The sequence below is a fragment of the Salmo trutta genome, chromosome 13 (assembly GCF_901001165.1).
Source record: "Salmo trutta chromosome 13, fSalTru1.1, whole genome shotgun sequence".
Classification (NCBI taxonomy): domain Eukaryota; kingdom Metazoa; phylum Chordata; class Actinopteri; order Salmoniformes; family Salmonidae; genus Salmo; species Salmo trutta.
The window spans coordinates 80,699,596-80,717,494 of NC_042969.1; the positions used below are offsets into that span (position 1 = coordinate 80,699,596).

A 17,899-nucleotide genomic window follows, 5' to 3' on the forward strand; every position below is an offset into this window, starting at 1 on the left:
AAGAGAGAAACCTGACTCTAGACTCACTCTACACCTGTGACTGTACACCTGATCCACCCACCCATGTCTGTCTCTCTGCCTGCCTGTCTCTCTGCCTGCCTGTCTCTGTCTGCCTGTCTCACTTTGTCTGTCTCCGTCTCTCTCTCTCTCCCATTCTCCACCCCCCTTCATCTCTTGTGTGTTGAGCCAGTAGATCCACCATAATTCCCTGTAGCCTACCAGTGATGTATTGCTGTATGTTTACTACGACATCAGAATGAGTCAATAATAAACTCATGGTGAGAAACAACGGAGGGGGGGGGGGGGGTACTGTGAATAAAACAGACATGCCCCAGCTGGTCAATGAATAATTCAGACACCCAGCTAACTTCCTCTGCCCCCCCTGCGGAGCTATGACTACAACCACACACCATAACCATTCAGGATTTCTCCTGTCTCTGCCAAACATCTACAGGCAGGTGAGTCTTATGTTTACTGCACAGCGGTAATGTGGGAGAGAGTCATTCTTTTTACAAGAGGCTTGTGTTATGGGAGGGTGAGTTGTAGTACAATGTAGCGGCGGTTGTCAGTGAGGTGTGGGACATCTCCTGTCTCTCAGTGTAAAGCTTTAGTAACCGCAGTGTGGAGTTGGCCAGAGGAGCATCTGGATGTGGTTTATATTCAAAATAGATGGACTGTAGGGATTGTGTGTGGAGAGAGCTGAAATAGGAGGATTTTACATGAATTCAGGAATAATTATTTATTTATGTTTTTTTTCTTTTGCGCTGGCAGTCACCCATCTCCTGGTGTGTGTTCAGGTATGTGTGTTTGTGTGTGTACCTAGCTGTATGTCTATGTACCACTCTCATTGTGTCTGTGTGTACCTAGCTGTATGTCTGTGTACCACTCTCATTGTGTCTGTGTGTACCTAGCTCTATGTCTGTCTGTGTACCACTCTCATTGTGTCTGTGTGTACCTAGCTGTATGTCTGTGTACCACTCTCATTGTGTCTGTGTACCAAGCTGTATGTCTATGTACCACTCTCATTGTGTCTGTGTGTACCTAGCTGTATGTCTGTCTGTGTACCACTCTCATTGTGTCTGTGTACCAAGCTGTATGTCTATGTACCACTCTCATTGTGTCTGTGTGTACCTAGCTGTATGTCTGTCTGTGTACCACTCTCATTGTGTCTGTGTGTACCTAGCTGTATGTCTGTGTACCACTCTCATTGTGTCTGTGTGTACCTAGCTGTATGTCTGTGTACCACTCTCATTGTGTCTGTGTTTTGTCCCTTGCAGCAGTACCATGGTGTCTGGTGTACCACTCTCATTGTGTCTGTGTTTGGTCCCTTGCAGCAGTACCATGGTGTCTGGTGTACCACTCTCATTGTGTCTGTGTTTGGTCCCTTGCAGCAGTACCATGGTGTCTGGTGTACCACTCTCATTGTGTCTGTGTTTGGTCCCTTGCAGCAGTACCATGGTGTCTGGTGTACCACTCTCATTGTGTCTGTGTTTGGTCCCTTGCAGCAGTACCATGGTGTCTGGTGTACCACTCTCATTGTGTGTGTGTTTGGTCCCTTGCAGCAGTACCATGGTGTCTGGTGTACCACTCTCATTGTGTGTGTGTTTGGTCCCTTGCAGCTGTACCATGGTGTCTGGTGTACCACTCTCATTGTGTCTGTGTTTGGTCCCTTGCAGCAGTACCATGGTGTCTGGTGTACCACTCTCATTGTGTGTGTGTTTGGTCCCTTGCAGCAGTACCATGGTGTCTGGTGTACCACTCTCATTGTGTCTGTGTTTGGTCCCTTGCAGCAGTACCATGGTGTCTGGTGTACCACTCTCATTGTGTGTGTGTTTGGTCCCTTGCAGCAGTACCATGGTGTCTGGTGTACCACTCTCATTGTGTCTGTGTTTGGTCCCTTGCAGCAGTACCATGGTGTCTGGTGCTATAGCGCTGGCCTTCCTCCCCCTGGTGTTGACTTTCATCATTCGTTACCGCTACTACTTTGTGCTGTTCTACCGGGCGGTGTTGGTCAGGATGTGGTATGACTGTAAGACGGGGCTGAGCAGGGAGGAGAGGGCCTTCCAGTACGTTCTGACCCACGCCATCCCCGGCGACCCAGAAAGTATCCTGGAAACCTTTGACCTCTGGTGCAGCAAGGTGGAGTTCATCAGCAACATCGGCCCCAAAAAAGGTGACCCCCAACCTGACTGACCACAACCCCCCCGCCCCCCCCCCCCCCCCCCCAATTCTCATATTCTGTTCTCTCTCTCTCATCTGCCTACCTGACTGACCACAACCCCCCCCCCCCCTCAATTCTCATATTCTGTTCTCTCTCTCTCATCTGCCTACCTGACTGACCACACCAATGTGTCTGTCTGTGTGTGCAGGTAAGATAATGGACCGGATGCTTTCCGATCACTGCCCCCTGACCGTGCTGGAGCTAGGTTCTCACTGTGGGTACAGCACAGTGCGTATCGCCCGGGCACTGCCCCTGGGTGCCAGGCTCTACAGTGTGGAAATGGACGCGAGAAACGCTGCCATAGCAGAGAAGATCATACGGCTGGCGGGCTTCGACGATGACACGGTGAGAGCAGAGCGCGCACACACACACACGGTGAGAGAGTTAAACACAAAGACAAAAAGACCCAGTGATATCATATCTGTTCATCCCCCCCCAGGTGGAGCTGATAGTGAGCCCGTCAGATGAGGTAATCCCAAAGTTGAGGGCAGACTACGGTCTGGAGCGGCTGGACTTTGTGTTCATGGACCACTGGAAGAAATGCTATCGTCCTGACCTGCAGGTAGCTAATCCACTCATAACCCCTGTGACCTCACGTCTGTTTTTATGTTGTTGTTCCTGTCTATGTAAATCAGGGGTGTCAAACTCATTCCATGGAGGGCCAAGTGTCTCTGCAGGTTTTGTTTTTTCCTTTCAATTAAGACCTAGACATTCAGGTGAGGGGAGATAGTGACCTTAATTCACCAATCAAGCACAAGGGTGGAGCAAAAACCCGCAGCCACTCGGCCGTTCGTGGAATGAGTTTGACACGTGATGTACACTATATATACAAACGTATGTGGACACCCCTTCAATTTAGTGGATTCGGCTATTTCAGCCAGACCCGTTGTTGACAGGTGTATAAAACCGAGCATACAGCCATGCATTCTCCATAGACAAACATTGGCAGTAGAATGGTCTAACTGAAGAGCTCAGTGGCTTTCAATGTGGCACCGTCATAGGGTGCACCTTTCCAACAAGTCAGTTCGTCAAATTTCTGCCCTGCTAGAGCTGCCCCAGTCAACTGGAAGTACTGTTATTGTGAAGTGGAAACTTTTATAGGAGCAACAACAGCTCAGCCACGAAGTGGTAGCATGTAAAAACACTCACTACCGAGTTCCAAACTGCCTCTGGAAGTAACGTCAGCACAAAAACTGTTTGTGGGGAGCTTCATGACATGGGTTTCCATGGCTGAGCAGCTGCACACAAGCCTCCGATCACCATGCGCAATGCCAAGCGTCGGCTGGAGTAGTGTAAAGCTCGCCGCCATTGGACTCCAGAGCCATGGAAACACGTTCTCTGGAGTGATGAATCACGCTTCACCATCTGGCAGTCCGACGGACGAATCTGGGTTTGGCGGATGCAAGGAGAACGCTACCTGCCCCAATACATAGTGCCAACTGTAAAGTTTGGTGGAGGAGGAATAATGGTCTGGGGCTGTTTTTCATGGTTCCGGCAAGGGCCCTCAAATAAAATTAAATGAAAGTTTATTTGTCACATGTGCAGAATACAACAGGTTAAATGCTTACTTACAGGCTCTAACCAATAGTGGAAAAAAAGGTATTAGGTGAACAATAGGTAAGTAAAGAAATTAAAACAACAGTAAAAAGACATTGAAAAACAGTAGCGAGGCTATATACAGTAGCGAGGCTATAAAAGTAGCGAGGCTACATACAGACACCGGTTAATCAGGCTGATTGAGGTAGTATGTACATGTAGATATGGTTAAAGTGACTATGCATATATGATGAACAGAGAGTAGCAGTAGCGTAAAGAGGGGTTGGTGGGTGGCGGGACACAATGCAGATAGCCCGGTTAGCCAATGTGCGGGAGCACTGGTTGGTCGGGCCAATTGAGGTAGTATGTACATGAATGTATAGTTAAAGTGACTGTGCATATATGATAAACAGAGAATAGAAGCAGCGTAAAAGAGGGGTGGGGGGGGCACACAATGCAAATAGTTCGGGTAGCCATTTGATTACCTGTTCAGGAGTCTTGGGGGTAAAAACTGTTGAGAAGCCTTTTTGTCCTAGACTTGGCACTCCGGTACCGCTTGCCATGTGGTAGTAGAGAGAACAGTCTATGACTGGGGTGGCTGGGGTCTTTGACAATTTTTAGGGCCTTCCTCTGACACCGCCTGGTGTAGAGGTCCTGGATGGTAGGCAGCTTAGCCCCAGTGATGTACTGGGCCGTTTGCACTACCCTCTGTAGTGCCTTGCGGTCGGAGGCCGAGCAATTGCCGTACCAGGCAGTGATGCAACCAGTCAGGATGCTCTCGATGTTGCAGCTGTAGAACCTTTTGAGGATCTCAGGACCCATGCCAAATCTTTTTAGTTTCCTGAGGGGGAATAGGCTTTGTCATGCCCTCTTCACGACTGTCTTGGTGTGTTTGGACCATTCTAGTTTGTTGGTGATGTGGACACCAAGGAACTTGAAGCTCTCAACCTGCTCCACTACAGCCCCGTCGATGAGAATGGGGGCGTGTTCGGTCCTCCTTTTCCTGTATTCCACAATCATCTCCTTAGTCTTGGTTACGTTGAGGGATAAGTTGTTATTCTGCCACCACCCGGCCAGGTCTCTGACTTCCTCCCTATGGGCTGTCTCGTCGTTGTCGGTGTCGTCTGCAAACTAAATGATGGTGTTGGAGTCGTGCCTGGCCATGCTGTTGTGGGTGAACAGGGAGTACAGGAGGGGACTGAGCACTCACCCCTGGGGGGCTCCAGTGTTGAGGATTAGCGTGGCAGATGTGTTGCTACCTACCCTCACCACCTGGGGGCGGCCCGTCAGGAAGTCCAGGATCCAGTTGCAGAGGGAGGTGTTTAGTCCCAGGATCCTTAGCTTAGTGATGAGCTTTGAGGGCACTATGGTGTTGAACGCTGAGCTGTAGTCAATGAATAACATTCTCACATAAGTGTTCCTTTTGTCCTGGTGGGAAAGGGCAGTGTGGAGTGCAATAGAGATTGCATCATCTGTGGATCTACTGTTTGGGCGGTATGCAAATTGGAGTGGGTCTAGGGTTTCTGGGATAATGGTGTTGATGTGAGCCATTACCAGCCTTTCAAAGCACTTCATGGCTACGGACGTGAGTGCTACGGGTCTGTAGTCATTTAGGCAGGTTGCCTTTGTGTTCTTGGGCACAGGGACTATGGTGGTCTGCTTGAAACATGTTGGTATTACAGACTCAATCAGGGACATGCTGAAAATGTCAGTGAAGACACCTGCCAGTTGGTCAGCACATGCCCGGAGCACACGTCCTGGTAATCCGTCTGGCCCCGCAGCCTTGTGTATGTTGACCTGTTTAAAGGTCTTACGCTACAGCGTACTATGACATTCTAGACGATTCTGTGCTTCCAACTTTGTGGCAACAGTTTGTGGAAGGTCCTTTCCTGTTTCAGCATGACAACGCCGCTGTGTCCAAAGCGAGGTCCATAAAGAAATGATTTGTCGAGATCGGTGTGGAAGAACTTGACTGGCCTGCACAGAGCCCTAACCTCAACCCCATCGAACACCTTTGGGATGAATTGGAACACCAACTGCGAGCCAGGCCTAATCACCCAACATCAGTGTCCGACCTCACTAATGCTCTTGTGGCTGAATGGAAGCAAGTCCCCACAGCAATGTTCCAACATCTAGTGGAAAGCTTTTCCAGAAAAGTGGAGGCTGTTAGTGTAGGAAAGGGGGGGGACCAATTCCATATGAATGCCCATGATTTTGGAATGACAAGTTTGACGAGCAGGTGTCCACATACCTTTGGTCATGAAGTATATGATTGTTTTGTTTGGTGTTTTGTGTGGACACCAGGAGGAGCCGTTGCTTCAGTAACAGCTCACTGTGATGTGGATACAGGAATGATGTAACACGTGTCAAACTCATTCCACTGAGTGTCTGCGGGTTTTAGCTCCTCCCTTCTACTCGATTAATGAATTAAGATCACTAATTAGTAAGGAACACCTGGTTATCTAGGTCTTAATTGAAAGGAAAAAACAAAAATCAGCAGACACTTGGCCCTTCATAGAATGAGTTTGACACCCCTGATATAACACTTCAAATCAAGTTGAATTTGTCCCATCCCCTGAATACTTTACTGGGAAATGCTTACTTACAAGCCCTTAACCAACAATGCAGAATAAAAATGTAAAAGTAAGAAAACATTTGCTCAAAAAAACAAAAGTAACACAATAAGTAACACAATACAATTACAATAGAGGCTACAGACAGTCAATGTGCGGGGGTACAGGTTAGTTGAGGTAATATGTACATGTAGGTGAGGGGTAAAGGGATTATGCATAGATAATAAACAGCGAGTAGCAGCAATGTAAAAAAGGGGGTCAATGCAAATAGTCCGGGTAGCCATTTTATTAACTGTTTAGCAGTCCAACTGCTTGGAAGTAGCTGTTAATGACGCAGATGAACCTGAAGCTCTCGACCTGCTCCACTACAGCCCCGTCGATGTGAATGGGGGCTTGCTCCCCCTTTTCCTGTAGTCCACCATCAGTTCCTTTGTCTTGCTGACATTGTGGGAAAGGTTGTTGTCCTGTAACCACACTGCCAGATCACTGACTTCCTCCCTGTAGACTGTCTCATCGTTATCGGTGATCAGGCCTACCACTGTTGTAGTCGACAAACTTAATGATGGTGTTGGAGTCGTGCCTGGCCATGCAGTCATGGGTGAACAGGGAGTACAGGAGGGGACTGAGCACACACCCCTAAGGGGCCCCCATGTTGAAGATCAGCGTGGCGGATGTGTTGCTACCTACCCTCACCACCTGGGTGTGGCCCGTCAGGAAGTCCAAAATCCAGTTGCAGAGGGAGGAGTTTAGTCCCAGGGTCCTTAGCTTAGTGATGAGCTTTGAGGGCATTATGGTATTGAACGCTGAGCTGTAGTCAATGAACAGCATTCTCACGTAGGTGTTCCTTTTGTCCAGGTGGGAAAGGGCAGTGTGGAGCGCAATGGAGATTGCGTCATCTGTGGATCTGTTGGGGCGGTATGCGAATTGTGGTGGGTCTAGGGTTTCTGGGATGATTTTGTTGTGACTCATGACCAGCATTTCAAAGCACTTCATGGCTACAGACGTGAGTGCTACGGGTCGGTAGTCATTTAGGCAGGTTATCTTAGTGTTCTTGGGCACAGGGACTATGGTGTTCTGATTGAAACATGTTGGTATTACTGACTCAGACAGTGAGAGATTGAAAATGTCAGTGAAGATACTTAACAGTTGATCAGCGTCCTGGTAATCCGTCTGAATGTTGACCTGGTCTTCTTTATCCCCCTCTATAACTCACCTCCTAACCCCCTCCCCTCCTAACCCTCCTCTATGACTTCCCTCTTAACCCTCACCTCTATAACTTCCCTCCTAACCCTCATCTATAACTCCCCTCCTAAACCTCACCTCCTAACCCTCACCTCCTAACCCTCCTCTAAAACTTCCCTCCTAACCCTCACCTCCTAACCCTCACCTCTATAACTTCCCTCCTAACCCTCCCCTCTATAACTCCCTTCCTAACCCTCACCTCCTAACCCTCACCTCCTAACCCTCACCTCTATAACTCCCTTCCTAACCCTCACCTCCTAACCCTCACCTCCTAACCCTCACCTCTATAACTCCCCTCCTAACCCTCACCTCTATAACTTCCCTCCTAACCCTCCCCTCTATAACTCCCTTCCTAACCCTCACCTCCTAACCCTCACCTCCTAACCCTCACCTCTATAACTCCCTTCCTAACCCTCACCTCCTAACCCTCACCTCCTAACCCTCACCTCTATAACTCCCCTCCTAACCCTCACCTCTATAACTTCCCTCCTAACCCTCACCTCCTATCCCTCACCTCCTAACCGTCCCCTAACTTCCCTCACCTCTATAACTTCCCCGCTAACCCTCCCCTCCTAACCCTCCTCTATAACTCCCCTCCTAAACCTCACCTCTATAACTTCTCTACTAACCCTCACCTCTATCCCTCACCTCTATAACTTCCCTCCTAACCATCACCTCTATAACTTCCCTCCTAACCCTCACCTCTATAACTTCCCTACTAACCATCACCTCTAACCCTCACCTCTATAACTTCCTTCCTAACCATCACCTCTATCCCTCACCTCTATAACTTCTCTCCTAACCCTCGCCTCAAAAACTTCCCTCCTAACCTTCACCTCTATAACTTCCCTACTAACCCTCACCTCTATCCCTCACCTCCATAACTTCCCTCCTAACCCTCACCTCTATCCCTCACCTCCTAGCCCTCACCTCTAATAACTTCCCTCCTAACCCTCACCTCTATAACTTCCCTCCTAACCCTCACCTCTATAACTTCCCTACTAACCATCACCTCTAACCCTCACCTCTATAACTTCTCTACTAACCCTCACCTCTAACCCTCACCTCTATAACTTCCCTCCTAACCCTCACCTCTATAACTTCCCTCCTAACCATCACCTCTATCCCTCACCTCTATAACTTCTCTCCTAACCCTCGCCTCAAAAACTTCCCTCCTAACCTTCACCTCTATAACTCCCCTCCTAAACATCACCTCCATAACTTCCCTCCTAACCCTCACCTCTATCCCTCACCTCCTAGCCCTCACCTCTAATAACTTCCCTCCTAACCCTCACCTCTGACTCCCCTCCTAACCCTCACCTCTATAACTCTCCTCCTAACCCTCACCTCTAACCCTCACCTCTATAACTTCCCTCCTAACCCTCACCTCTATCCCTCACCTCCATAACTTCCCTACTAACCCTCACCTCTATCCCTCACCTCCTAGCCCTCACCTCTAATAACTTCCCTCCTAACCCTCACCTCTATGACTCCCCTCCTAACCCTCACCTCTATGACTCCCCTCCTAACCCTCACCTCCTAACCCTCACCTCTATAACTTCCCTCCTAACCCTCACCTCTATAACTTCCCTACTAACCATCACCTCTAACCCTCACCTCTATAACTTCTCTACTAACCCCCACCTCTAACCCTCACCTCTATAACTTCCCTCCTAACCCTCACCTCTATAACTTCCCTCCTAACCATCACCTCTATCCCCCACCTCTATAACTTCTCTCCTAACCCTCGCCTCAAAAACTTCCCTCCTAACCTTCACCTCTATAACTCCCCTCCTAAACATCACCTCCATAACTTCCCTCCTAACCCTCACCTCTATCCCTCACCTCTAATAACTTCCCTCCTAACCCTCACCTCTGACTCCCCTCCTAACCCTCACCTCTATAACTCTCCTCCTAACCCTCACCTCTAACCCTCACCTCTATAACTTCCCTCCTAACCCTCACCTCTATAACTTCCCTCCTAACCATCACCTCTATCCCTCACCTCTATAACTTCTCTCCTAACCCTCGCCTCAAAAACTTCCCTCCTAACCTTCACCTCTATAACTCCCCTCCTAAACATCACCTCTATAACTTCCCTACTAACCCTCACCTCTATCCCTCACCTCCATAACTTCCCTACTAACCCTCACCTCTATCCCTCACCTCCTAGCCCTCACCTCTAATAACTTCCCTCCTAACCCTCACCTCTATGACTCCCCTCCTAACCCTCACCTCTATGACTCCCCTCCTAACCCTCACCTCCTAACCCTCACCTCTAATAACTCCCCTCCTAACCTCCCTCACCTCTGACTCCCCTCCTAACCCTCACCTCTATGACTCCCATCCTAACCCTCACCTCTATAACTTCCATGAGATCCTCAAAAGGTTCTACAGCTGCACCATCGAGAGCATCCTGACTGGTTGCATCACTGCCTGGTACGGCAACTGTTCGGCCTCCGACCGCAAGGCACTACAGAGGGTAGTGAGAACGGCCCAGTACATCACTGGGGCCAAGCTTCCTGCCATCCAGGACCTCTATACTAGGCGGTGTTAGAGGAAGGCCCAAACAATTGTCAGACTCCAGCCACCCTAGTCATAGACTGTTCTTTCTGCTACCGCATGGCAAGATGTACCGGAGCGCCAAGTCTAGGTCCAAGAGGCTGCTAAACAGCTTCTACCCCCAAGCCATTAGACCCCTGAACACCTAATCAAATGTCTACCCAGATTATTTGCATTCCCCCCTCTTTACACCACTGCTACTCTCTGTTGTTATCATCTATGCATAGTCACTTTAATAACTCTACCTACATGTACATACTACCTCAACTAACCGGTGCCCCCTCACATTGACTCTGTACCGGTACCCACTGTATATAGTCTCACTATTGTTATTTTACTGCTGCTCTTTAATTTTTTATTTCTTATCTGTATTTTTTTTTAACTGCATTGTTGGTTAGGGGCTCATAAGTAAGCATTTCACTGTAAGGTCTACACCTGTTGTATTTGGCACATGTGACTAATACAATTTGATTTATAACTCCCCTCCTAACCCTCCACCTTTATTGTGGTCTGCAGGCTTTGGAGGGCTCTGGTCTGCTGGGAAAAGGCTCTGTAGTGCTTGCTGACAACGTCCTGTTTCCGGGTGCTCCTAACTTCCTCCGACACGTCCGCAAGAGTGGCCTCTACGAGTGGAAGATCCACAGGGCCACTCTAGAGTACAGCAAGGGCATCAGGGATGGGATGGCTGAACTTGTTTACCAGGGGATCAAGTAGGGCAGGGGCATAGTGACAGACACACTCATCTATTACTTAGACATACAAGACTGAGGTTGGGGGCAACCTACTTTTGTTCTCTGAGCCTGCTAGTCTCCTGCTGCTTTCTGCTTAGTGACTCCGGATGGTTGAATATCACTCTCAGACAGTCTGTCGCGTGTTTTACAGGTCAGTCTGTCGCGTGTTTTACAGGTCAGTCTGTCACGTGTTTTACAGGTCAGTCTGTCACATTAATAAATCCATTACATTCATTCTGTACACATTGTTTTGCTTTATTTACATAAGAAACTTGACCATTTAAAAAGTTATTTACTTTACATACAACTTGTTGAATACTGACATTCTATAGAACGTGTTCTTACTCTCCAGGTTTCTGTTGGCCACACACACACACAGCACATTACTCAAGTGCAGTGTACAGGCTGTGGTTTATGCCCATTCAGCTGTTTTATTTCACATTCAGATATGACACATGACTGGGGGGGGGGGTCAAAGTACACATTCCAACAGAATAACGAGTACCAGAGAGGGGAGTGAGTTCGCACTCTGCTGTCCTTGAGTTAAATGTGTGTGTAGTCTAAACAAGGGGTCTGACTGTCTCGGCCTGATGGGGAGGACAGAACTAGCAGAGGGGGGTTGAGGTGGAGACTGATTTCTTTTTCCTAATGTTGCAAAACTACTTATCTCAAGAACCTTTTACAGTTCAGTCTTCACACATTGCAACTGTAGAACACTGAATGAGAGAACACGCAGTTAGACACCACACAGCTCACCCTGTTGTTTCCCATGGTGGGTGTGAACAGCAGGGAAAGTTCACCAGCTAAGACACACTGTCAGGAAGAGTAGATGAGCACCTATCCTGCTGGAGAGCTACTAAGGGGAAATCAGAGAGTAGCGAGGATTACTCTGGTCTAGATCATCCACTGGTCTTGGTCTTGGTCTGCTCCCTCCATGTCCACCTGCAGTTTGAGCAAGATGACAGAGATGACTGAAATGTATAAGAGCTCCTACTATTTCCCTTAGATACTGTTCCATAGACATGACCCCTAACCCCTGATTGTGTGTGTGTTTTAGACCTCGTTGACCTCGCCGTCGTCCGGTGACTCGTTGTAGTCATTCATCTCATCTATGTCCTGCATGTCCTCTTCATCCTCAGAGTCTTCTTCACTATCTTCCTCATCCTCATCCTCCTCCTCTTCCTCCTCGTCAAATGTCTGCTACACACCCACAGAGAACACAAACAAACAAAAGCCACACACACACCAGAGTGAGTATGGAAAATGACAAAAAACACCCCTCAACAGAAATACAGTACCAGTCAAAAGTTTGGACACCTACTCATTCCAGGGTTTTTCTTAATTTTTACTATTTTCTATAGTGCAGAATAATAAAGACATCACAACTATGATATAACACATGGAATCATATAGTAACCAAAATATATTTTATATTTCAGATTCTTCAAAGTAGCCACCCTTTGTGCAAAGCTGTCATCAAGGCACTCTGACACTGGTATAAATTAAAGGACAACTATGTCTTATTTTCATCCAAACGTTGACATTAAATTGTAAACTATATGTATAATTTGAGGAATGAAATATGAGATATTAAAACCTCTCCCTAGTTGCTAATCTCCCCTTTCTGTGTACCACACCACCATATCAACATGCCCAAGTTCACACAGGGTAGGGGGTTTAGGATCACCATCTTTAACTTGGTTTGAATTCCAGCTAGCGAGCAACACAAACACTACTGTTTTGCTTTTGTATGTGCTGTTCTCGCCTACTGTAGCCTCTCCTCACTGTCTTTGGATGGTATAATTAAAGCTTGTGCTTTTCCTCCCTCCTCTGGCCCTAATGACTCTACCTAATCTGTGAGCTGTTGGGTTTCTGTACAGCACTTTGAGATTTCAGCTGATGTACGAAGGGCTATATAAATAAATTTGATTTGATTTGATTTGATTTAGGAATATCCACAAAATGCAAACATGAACTCTGTTTTATTGAATTGTAATGCCTTTCCACCCCCCACATGGAACCAACTACAAAATACATTACAAATGGATGTACTGATGCCTCTCTGGCAATTTAGAATATTGTTTGGGGACCTTCTTATTGAGGAAGGTAATTGTTTTTCTTTCTTATATTGTATTAGATTTTGTCTTATGTAATTGTATATGCAGGGCTCCCTTGTGAAAGTGACCCTGGTCTCAATGGTTTTTCTCTGCTTAAATAAAGGTTAAATAAAAATGTGAACATAGTCACCCTTTGTAATATCTCATGACATTTGGTCAAAATCCATACTAGAGGTCGACCTCTAATCCATACACATCTCATATACGTTCGGGTCAACTTTTGGATGAAAATACAAGTGACTGACAAAAATAAACGTTATTTAAAGCTCAGATACCTCGAAGATTGGCTTCCCAATAGGCATCAGGTTATTGTCCTTCTCTGCAATGCTTTGTAACTAAGGGGGGAGAGAGAGGTCAGTGTTTGTCTGAACCCAGACTGGCTCTGTGACTCCTGCCAGTGTTGCTCTGTCTTTTCTCTCTCGGTGTGTGTGTGTGTGTACCCAGGTCTGGTGCTGTTGCTCCTGTTGGTGTAGCTCTGTCTCATCCACACACGGCCGGTCCAGGTTGAACCACAGAGACTCTGTCAACCGGGGAAACAGCGAGGGAAACAGCATGGACATCTCTGTCTGAGAGGAAACACACTTCACTGACGCAGGATAGCTATCAGCACCCACCTAGATAACAGACCCGGCTAGATTAGTACACAGCGGATCAGATTTTGGTTACAGTGACCCAAAAAACGGAGTGGGGAGTGTAGCTAGCGACAGATAGCTGTAAGAAATGACACAACAATGTTTTCAACATAGCTAGCTAACATCTGCTAACTTGGGTAGGTTAGCTACATAGCTAGTTACTGTAAGTACCGCACGGTTTAGGTTTTGCATGCTTTAAATGGTATCTGCTAAGCTATTACAGGTCTGTCTTACTAACTAGCTAGCGAACATTTAATCCTGCATAATGTAGCTACGGTTAGCCAGCTAGCTATCACTGCACATAGATCATGTAACTATCACTGCAATAATGTTAGCTAGCTATGTTACGAAACAACATCTTATACCGTTACATCAATAATAAAAATACTGTAAATGTTCACCGTCTTACCTGTAAAACCACTATCCCGACTTGCAGTCAAAATAGACATTTCAAAATTTCAACTAACCGGAAACCGGTGTTCGTTTGTAAACGCTCCGGGTGTGTAGGCATATCATTTCAAAAAGATTCCGCTTTATGAACCGTTCTCAGTGATATGAACTATATACTATATAGATTATAAACTGCAAGGATGATCATACTCTTTGACCACACTGCGAGAAAGTTTAAGTTTCGGCTTAGTAAAGCAGGCGCACCAATGTATAACGCTTTAGGTTCATTAAACTTGCACTTGAGGGGTAGCTACTCTCTGTGAAACTGTAAAAAATAGTTTCATAACTTATTTTGAATAGAAAATATACTTTACACCTGTCTCTATATGTTATAGGTAGTTTCTTCATGCAAATGTGACTTTGAAGGACATTGGAACCTGCCTGAAGTCCATATCACCTGATAAAGTAAAACCCTTAATATGAGCTCATGACCTTTGGGTGCAGTAAACCAATTATTTCCACATTCACTAATTAACAGTGAAGAAAATATTATGTGAGGCTTGGTGAGGATGGTTTTATGCTGCATACTATGCATACCGTGACCTCTGAGTCAACTGTCATAAACCTGAGGAGTTACACATATTGTAAAAGTTATAAAACCATGCAATAATCCTAAACAAAGTGTGCTATTGTTACAGGCTGACTACACCGCTCACGTCGCATGCGCGAGCGTTGCAAAATAAATTTAGACATACATGTTATTCAATTATTGCACCCACACTGCTCGCGCGCGCCAACGAGCATCTGCGTTGCCAAGGGCTAACACGGAACCCAAACCGGCTGCGCGCATGCGCCATCGTGCATAAATGTATTTTGTCCCCCCACACCAAACGTGATCAAAACAAACTCTGAACCAATTATATTAATTTGGGGACAGGTCGAAAAGCATTAAACATTTGTGGATAGTTAGCTTGCACTTGCTAGTCCTATTTAGCTAGCTTGCTGTTGCTAGCTAATTTGTGCTGGGATATAAACATTGAGTTGTTATTTTACCTGAAATGCACAAGGTCCTCTACTCCGACAATTAATCCACACATAAAACGGTCAACCGAATCGTTTCTATTAATCTCTCTTCCTTCCAGGCTTTTTCTTCTCTTGACTTTATATTGCGATTGGCAACTTTCATAAATTTGGTTCATTACCGCCACTGACCTCGTTCGTCTTTCAGTCACCCACGTGGGTATAACCAATGAGGAGATGACATGTGGGTACCTGCTTCTATAAACCAATGAGGAGATGGGAGAGGCAGGACTTGCAGCGCGATCTGCGTCAGAAATAGAACTTATAGCCCTTGGCAACGCATATGCTCGTTGGGGCACACAAGAGCAGTGTGGGTGCAATAATTGAATAACAGATTTCTAAATGTATTTTTGACACACTTGTACACGCGATGCGAGCGGTGTGGTCAGCCTATTAGTGTGGTGCGCACTAATAGCGTTTCAATCGGTAACTTCACTTGCTCTGAGACCTTGAAGTAGTTGTCTCCATTGCTCTGCAAGGGCCGCTACTTTTGTGGAGCAATAGGTAACAATGCTTCGTGGGAGGCAGTTGCTGATATGTGAAGAAGGGTCCCTGGTTCGAGCCCAGGTAGGAGCGAGGAGAGGGACGGAAGCAACACTGTTACACTATGACAGATAACTGCAACATCCTGTGTTAGATATGTCACAGGACATGTTCTCTTTAAGAATTATTTTTAAAAAGTCTCTAGAAGTTTTATTGCAGTAATCTATCAGGTCATGCTGCCATTTTCACACCATCAGTGCATAAACTACTGGTGGATGGAATCTTACAGTGACGAGGCTGAGACCTTGGCTTGAGATAACACGAAACCTCCCTCGCATGAAGACCTCACAATGCCCCCTCCCCCCCCCCCCCCCACACACACACACACACACACAGAGGCAGACTTTGCTCCGTTGAGATCATTCTTATGTGATTGTAGGAGTTTTTGGTCAGGGAGTTTCCCACAAGCCACGGACACATATGATCATACACACACCTGAGGTTACAAAAGCTGCTCTGCGTTATAAAGGACTCACGTTTAGGTGATTGAAACAGGACTTCTGCACCAATACATTTTACAAGGTATTGTGAATCCATTGTTGTATTATTCTAATTGGCTCATGCTTATCATACTTCTAGATGTTGGTTAATTTGAGAGAGTGTGAGATTTACAGTAAATTGATAGATTATAAAGATGACTATGCTTTGTGAAGAATTTGTGTGCTGGAAATGTCTAATACAACAGTAAAATGTTCCTCCTGTAATAGACCAACAGGAAACTGTTAGACATCTTTCTCAATGTGTTTTTAGGAGATTTCTGGGTTGTTCATCTGTTTGTGTGTGTGCGTGTGTGTCTGCTTTAACCATGCAGTGTGTTGTTGATAGAAGTATCTAGTAGTTAGTATCTGTGTGTTCTCTCCTCCACCGACCCAGCTGCAGAGACATGTGGTGGGTATTGGTCCTGCTGCTATCCCTGGCCAGTCGGGCTCAGTCTTTAGAAAAGCTCAACATGTGTATGGATGCCAAGCACCACAAAAAAGAGCCTGGCGCCGAAGGACAACTCTATCAACAGGTGTGTGTGTGTGTGTGTGTGTGTGTGTGTGTGTGTGTGGAAGTAGAGTGAGTGGAATGGTGGAACACAGCATACATGTATTCATCTTTAAATTAACAATGAATCTATCTATGTTCGTTCTTTTCCTCCTGTAGTGTGCTCCATGGAGGGATAATGTTATTTTCCTCCTGTAGTGTGCTCTATGGAGGGATAATGTTATTTTCCTCCTGTAGTGTGCTCTATGGAGGGATAATTATATTATCCTCCTGTAGTGTCCTCCATGGAGGGATAATTATATTTTCCTCCTGTAGTGTGCTCTATAGAGGGATAATGTTATTTCCTCCTGTAGTGTGCTCCATGGAAAGATAATGCCTGTTGTACAGCTAACACCAGTGCGGAGGCCCATGATGATAACTCCTATCTGTATAACTTTAACTGGAACCACTGTGGTGTCATGACCCCCAAATGCAAGAAACACTTCGTCCAGGACACCTGCTTCTACGAGTGTTCACCTCACCTGGGGCCCTGGATACAGCAGGTAAAGGCATAGATCGTTTCCTAGGCAGATAATCTAGTAATTGGCCAGACTAGACAAAGGCCCCCAGCATTGAGGGAATTTGAATAAACTGGCCCAGGCAGGTGTGGTTTCCGTAAGGTGAAAAGTTTTGAAACCGGGCTACCTCCCGGGTGTGATGCGGGTACCTCATTCTGGCTGACGACAAAGTCGACTCAAAACAAAAGTCATGTAGGCCTAGGTTAAGCACGTGAGTAGGATTCACTAGGATTAATAAATAGGATTCAGTAGGATTAATAAATAGGATTCAGTAGGATTAATAAATAGGATTCAGTAGGATTCAGTAGGATTCATAAATAGGATTCAGTAGGATTGATAAATAGGATGCAGTAGGATTCATAAATAGGATTCAGTAGGATTCATAAATAGGATTCAGTAGGATTCATAAATAGGATTCAGTAGGATTCATAAATAGGATTCAGTAGGATTAATAAATAGGATTCAGTAGGATTCAGTAGGATTCATAAATAGGATTCAGTAGGATTCAGTAGGATTCATAAATAGGATTCAGTAGGATTCATAAATAGGATTCAGTAGGATTCATAAATAGGATTCAGTAGGATTCATAAATAGGATGCAGTAGGATTCATAAATAGGATTCAGTAGGATTCATAAATAGGATTCAGTAGGATTCATAAGCAGCATTTTGTGTTTTCACATGCAAAAGTGATTGCTTTTGATAAAAAATGAAAAGTAGTGTGGAAATT

At 46.0% G+C, this 17,899-nt stretch overlaps 3 protein-coding genes and 1 long non-coding RNA gene across 6 annotated transcripts in view; 3 read left to right on the top strand and 1 right to left on the bottom strand.

Annotated features, from left to right (window-relative positions):
* Window positions 1–419: 419 nt before the first annotated feature.
* tomt (transmembrane O-methyltransferase) lies at window positions 420–11,106 on the top strand. The gene is made up of 6 exons (XM_029773735.1): window positions 420–458; window positions 772–797; window positions 1,905–2,173; window positions 2,370–2,566; window positions 2,661–2,783; window positions 10,651–11,106. The coding sequence occupies exons 3-6, from the start codon at window positions 1,912–1,914 to the stop codon at window positions 10,846–10,848; spliced, it is 780 nt and encodes a 259-aa protein (XP_029629595.1). The 5' UTR covers window positions 420–458; window positions 772–797; window positions 1,905–1,911; the 3' UTR covers window positions 10,849–11,106.
* On the bottom strand, window positions 11,100–14,127 carry anapc15 (anaphase promoting complex subunit 15). Of its 3 annotated transcripts, none has more exons than XM_029773738.1 (5): window positions 14,024–14,127; window positions 13,423–13,596; window positions 13,258–13,317; window positions 11,934–12,065; window positions 11,100–11,807 (listed from the first exon to the last, which is right to left on the bottom strand). In XM_029773738.1, exons 2-5 carry the CDS (start codon window positions 13,540–13,542, stop codon window positions 11,760–11,762), a joined length of 360 nt encoding a protein of 119 aa, XP_029629598.1. In that variant the 5' UTR covers window positions 13,543–13,596; window positions 14,024–14,127; the 3' UTR covers window positions 11,100–11,759. The 3 variants fall into 3 exon arrangements, with proteins under 3 accessions (XP_029629598.1, XP_029629596.1, XP_029629597.1); XM_029773736.1 differs by having other exon boundaries at window positions 11,925–12,065; XM_029773737.1 differs by having other exon boundaries at window positions 11,925–12,065; window positions 13,423–13,548; window positions 14,024–14,114.
* LOC115206594 (uncharacterized) lies at window positions 12,296–13,103 on the top strand. Its single transcript, XR_003880824.1, has 2 exons — window positions 12,296–12,733; window positions 12,815–13,103. It is a non-coding gene; the product is annotated as an uncharacterized LOC115206594 (long non-coding RNA).
* A 1,858-nt stretch (window positions 14,128–15,985) lies between the features above and the next one.
* The window catches only part of folr (folate receptor), a 6,366-nt gene continuing 4,452 nt past the window's right edge, over window positions 15,986–17,899 (top strand). Inside the window, exons 1-3 of the mRNA XM_029773739.1 lie at window positions 15,986–16,149; window positions 16,501–16,639; window positions 16,968–17,156. Of these exons, the coding sequence (XP_029629599.1) occupies window positions 16,511–16,639; window positions 16,968–17,156 (318 nt within the window). The 5' untranslated portion in view covers window positions 15,986–16,149; window positions 16,501–16,510. The remainder of the gene's footprint in view (window positions 16,150–16,500; window positions 16,640–16,967; window positions 17,157–17,899) is intronic.